Source organism: Solanum tuberosum, unplaced genomic scaffold, assembly GCF_000226075.1.
Source record: "Solanum tuberosum cultivar DM 1-3 516 R44 unplaced genomic scaffold, SolTub_3.0 scf00584, whole genome shotgun sequence".
Classification (NCBI taxonomy): Eukaryota; Viridiplantae; Streptophyta; class Magnoliopsida; order Solanales; family Solanaceae; genus Solanum; species Solanum tuberosum.
Window position 1 is genome coordinate 174,862 of NW_006239504.1, and position 4,045 is coordinate 178,906.

The 4,045-nt window shown below is 32.0% G+C and overlaps 2 protein-coding genes across 2 annotated transcripts in view; both read right to left on the reverse strand.

Annotated features, from left to right (window-relative positions):
• LOC102583285 (putative late blight resistance protein homolog R1B-14) overlaps positions 1-2,007 on the reverse strand; it is a 6,017-nt gene extending 4,010 nt beyond the window's left edge. The window contains exons 1-3 of the mRNA XM_015304639.1: positions 1,777-2,007; positions 911-983; positions 3-833 (exon numbers count right to left, since the gene is read on the reverse strand). Coding sequence (XP_015160125.1) covers positions 3-833; positions 911-952 — 873 coding nt within the window. The 5' untranslated portion in view covers positions 953-983; positions 1,777-2,007. The remainder of the gene's footprint in view (positions 1-2; positions 834-910; positions 984-1,776) is intronic.
• LOC102582957 (putative late blight resistance protein homolog R1A-3) overlaps positions 1-3,253 on the reverse strand; it is a 54,952-nt gene extending 51,699 nt beyond the window's left edge. Inside the window, exon 1 of the mRNA XM_015304641.1 lies at positions 3,077-3,253. The gene's annotated coding sequence lies outside the window, so the exon portion shown is untranslated. The remainder of the gene's footprint in view (positions 1-3,076) is intronic.
• Positions 3,254-4,045: the final 792 nt, after the last annotated feature.

The following is a 4,045-nucleotide window of genomic DNA, read 5'->3' on the forward strand; positions in this document are numbered from 1 at the left end:
AGAATGTCCGGAGAGGTTTCCAGGAGCTTCTTAATGAAGCGTCCAACTTCTGCTGAAGTTGAAGATTTCAAATTTGTATAACATATGTTCATAAGCTCCAATTCAATTGGAACAATCTTCAAGAGTAGATGTGCTAGCTTGAAGAGTCGAGAGTCTCTATCATTCTGATCATCTTCATCTAGCTCGGAGAGTTGAGCATTTTCATCAGTCTGATCATCCTCATCTAGCTCGGAGAGTTGAGCATTTTCATCAGTCTGATCCTCCCAAAGGAAGTGTCCTACTCTCTCAGCCATCAGTTGAAACAGAGGTAAGACATTCTCAACCATCTCATGTTTAATGCAACCATTCACTATCAACCCATGGAAATCTCTGACATTGCCACATACATTCTGAAGAACCTCATATTGAGTCACTCCAGGAAACATCTTTTCAGCACGATGCTTGGATAGATGATAGAGATTCAAGAGGAGGAAGTCCAATTGCTCATCCATCATGGTGGCATCTGATTTAGAAGAACCATGATACAAGCTGATACAGTTATCCATATTACCGGCGAGGCTAGTAAGGACATATTTACACCCGACGTCTTTGCGATCATCATCCAAAAGTGGTTGAAGCAGATTCTCAACCTCTTGTCTTTTTCTCGTCATTATATCTTCAAACTGCTCCAAATTGCAATAAGAAAGCTGGACATATGTACAAATAAATGCCAGCTCCAATTTTAGCTTTTCAACTAGATCTTTGTCAAGAGCTTTTTGATTTTCCTCATTCTCTAATCTCTCTAGGAAATCCAAAACATCGGCAATGTCCTTGTGAAGAGCAGAAAATAACACCTGCTAAACATATCAAATTTTTAAAGCCACATATCTACAATTCAATACTTTACAGTTCACTCTATCAAATAGCTTACCAATGAGTTGTTTGCTTCTTCATTATCTTTTCGTTTTTCCATGATTGTAATTTTCCGTTCAAGTTCTCAAGACCTGATGCATAAAAAGTATATAAAACTTTATCAGGAGAAAGAAGATGAAAAGATAAGAATAATCAATAATTTCACTATTTTCACGCGAACTTAAGAGGAGGTCTTAATTTCTGGAAGATGATAAAGGTGAGTCTATTGATTTTTGACAGTTTCTGTATAATATATATCAAACTAGTCAAACATCAAATGGTGCATAAAGAACAATTGTATAACTTGACATATAGTAATTTTAGATTCGCACAATTAGTTTCTAACACTGGAAGTGTCAATCTTAATCACACATCAAAATGTTTATGACACGTAATCACAAACATATAATCTCACAACTGTTAATTATTTACAAAAAAGGAGTTTGAAATATGAAGAAGAAAATGGAAGATCTAAATATTCAATGAAATAAAGTGTATCACAACTGTTAATTATTTACAAAAAAAGGAGTCCTGCTCGTTTACCATTACTTTTCCAACCTATATGAAGAAGAAAATGGATGATAATCTTTTTTGTACACTTGCGATTTGAATTGAAGAAAATGACTTGTAAAAATGGGGTTCATCCATAAACGAGACCCGAACCTTTCTATCTAATAGCTTATAGTAATATAATTTCATTAGTGAGGGGAATCTATCGTCATCTTAGAAAAAATCTAAAAGATCTGCTTCTATTCACTCTGCACTCTCCAACCCCCTCCCTCTCACCCGGTAAAAATTCACCCGCACCGGATATTAATACCAAACTAATACAACTTATCATGGGTAAGTAATAATTTAATGAGGTGAAAGTATACATTAACTAACCACAATTAAGTGATAATATCATGCATCTGTTGATTTGTTGTTAACCGCTGGTGTGAGCAAGTATTTAGCCCTCTCTCTTTCTCTTGCATTTTGTTTCCCTTTCTCTTTGTGAGATCTAACTAACTTACCAAAGTTCTTTCATTTTCCATACATCATTTTTACTTTTCCATAATTGTACTTCAGTAGAGATGAGAGTAGCAAATATGAAACAACAAACTATTAGATGAGTTGACTAACCTTTTTAGTTGATGAAACTATATATCCTCTGCTTGCTTTGTTATTTGATCAAAATTCTGGAAATAGACAGAGGAATAATATGATGCATAGTATTATTCTAAAAAGTCAAGAAAGCAAAAGCATGAATCAATTACAGTGGGGCCTCCTCACATGTCTGCCACAAAGGAAAAAGATAAGAAAATTAATCATACTTACAATATTCTGCTCACTTTATATCACTTCCTTAGTTTTGTTGTATTTGGCACTACTATATATTGATCATGAGAGGGGAACATGGGTTTACGTGAATTTGGTGACCGCCTCAGCATATGTGATACACCCCTGCCCTCCAGAATACAATAATGCAATAATATCGTACAACTCAAGTAACTCCAGATTAGTTGAAGAGTCCAAAGCTTCGCAAAAAAAAAATATCTTTCTTCAACATAAAATTATTCTCGAGTAATTTCCCTAGATAGTCACTCATATTTGAAAAAGTACCTAATAATATCACTTTTGTTTGTTTTAGGACTACAATATCATTCAACTTTGCATATTTTCCTCAAAATATACTTAACACAAAAAAACATATTTTTCTCTCTCCTATGTCACGTTATTCCTTTTTTACTAATAATTAAAAAAAATTAACTTTTTAAATCAACCTAAATGATATACTCGGTTAAAATAATAATTACATAACACAAAGTGAACATTTTTAAACAACTCATATTTATTTTTTGTTATTACGATTAACACTAATTATTTATTCCAAATGATTCCTTCTTTAAGTTCTTATAAAATGCGCACGGTGAACATTAAAAATAAGTAAAAGTGAACAAAAAAAGAAGAAAGAAAGTGATGTTAAAGAACAATTTTCACGTACTCGTAAAATCAAAAGTATTATATCAACTAACTCTTTTTACGGGTTTTTTTCTAGTAACTATTCTTTCTGTCCATTTTTATTTATTCATTACGTTATAAACAATTATTCATTTGTTACTTGTTTACTTTAGAGAATCAAGTGATAATTTATTACTTAATTCCTAATTCACTCTTATTATTAACTAGTGATGAGTTGACTAACCTTTTTAGTTGATGAAACTATATATCCTCTGCTTGCTTTGTTATTAGATATATAGAGCTCAAAATTCTGAAAATAAACAGAGGAATAATTAAGACCAAATATGATGCATAGTATTATTCCAAAAAGTCAAGAAAGCAAAAGCATGAATCAATTACAGTGGGGCCTCATCACTTGTCTGCCACAAAGGAAAAAGATAAGAAAATTAACCATACTTCCAATATTTCTGCTCACTTTATATCACTTCCTCCGTTTAATGGTTTTGACACTAATATGATCTGAGAGGGAGCATGGGTTCACGTGAACTTGGTGATCCTCTGCGTACGTTCTTGCCTTCTAGGATATAACAATTCAACAATGTCGCATAACTCAAGCAACTTCGAATTAGTTTGAGAGTTCAAAGCTTCACAAAAAGAACATCTTCCTTCAACATATTATTACTCTCTTTTATATAGTGAATATAATTGAAGACTTTAAAGTATTTTTCTTTGTCTCAGCTCTCTTTTTCACTACATTAATCCTCGTCCTTTTCACCCCACATTTTCTTGTATATCTCTTGTTATCAAAACAAAGTAAGACCATCACTATTCACAGGTGAGGAATACTTCCTTGCAATAAATAAAAAGATTATAGAATAGTAAATGAATAGCCCAAAAGTTACATAAGTTACAAACATAATGAGGTAGAATAATGAGATTCAAAAGTCTTCTTTATTATCTTAAACTCTATCTCATGTCAAAATAGAACAAACAAATTGAAATGAAGCCAAACCTTAAAATTTATGGATGCAAAATTCTAAATTTTTAAAATTACCGAGTTCTAAATTAATAATTTGTATTACTATATATTAGAAGAGTCTAGGATTTACTACCATTGTTCCAATAAAATCATTACAAATGTCCAATACTTACTATATAAAATATATAAGTGGGCCCCATCACCTTCCACTTAAATACTACATATTATATATTA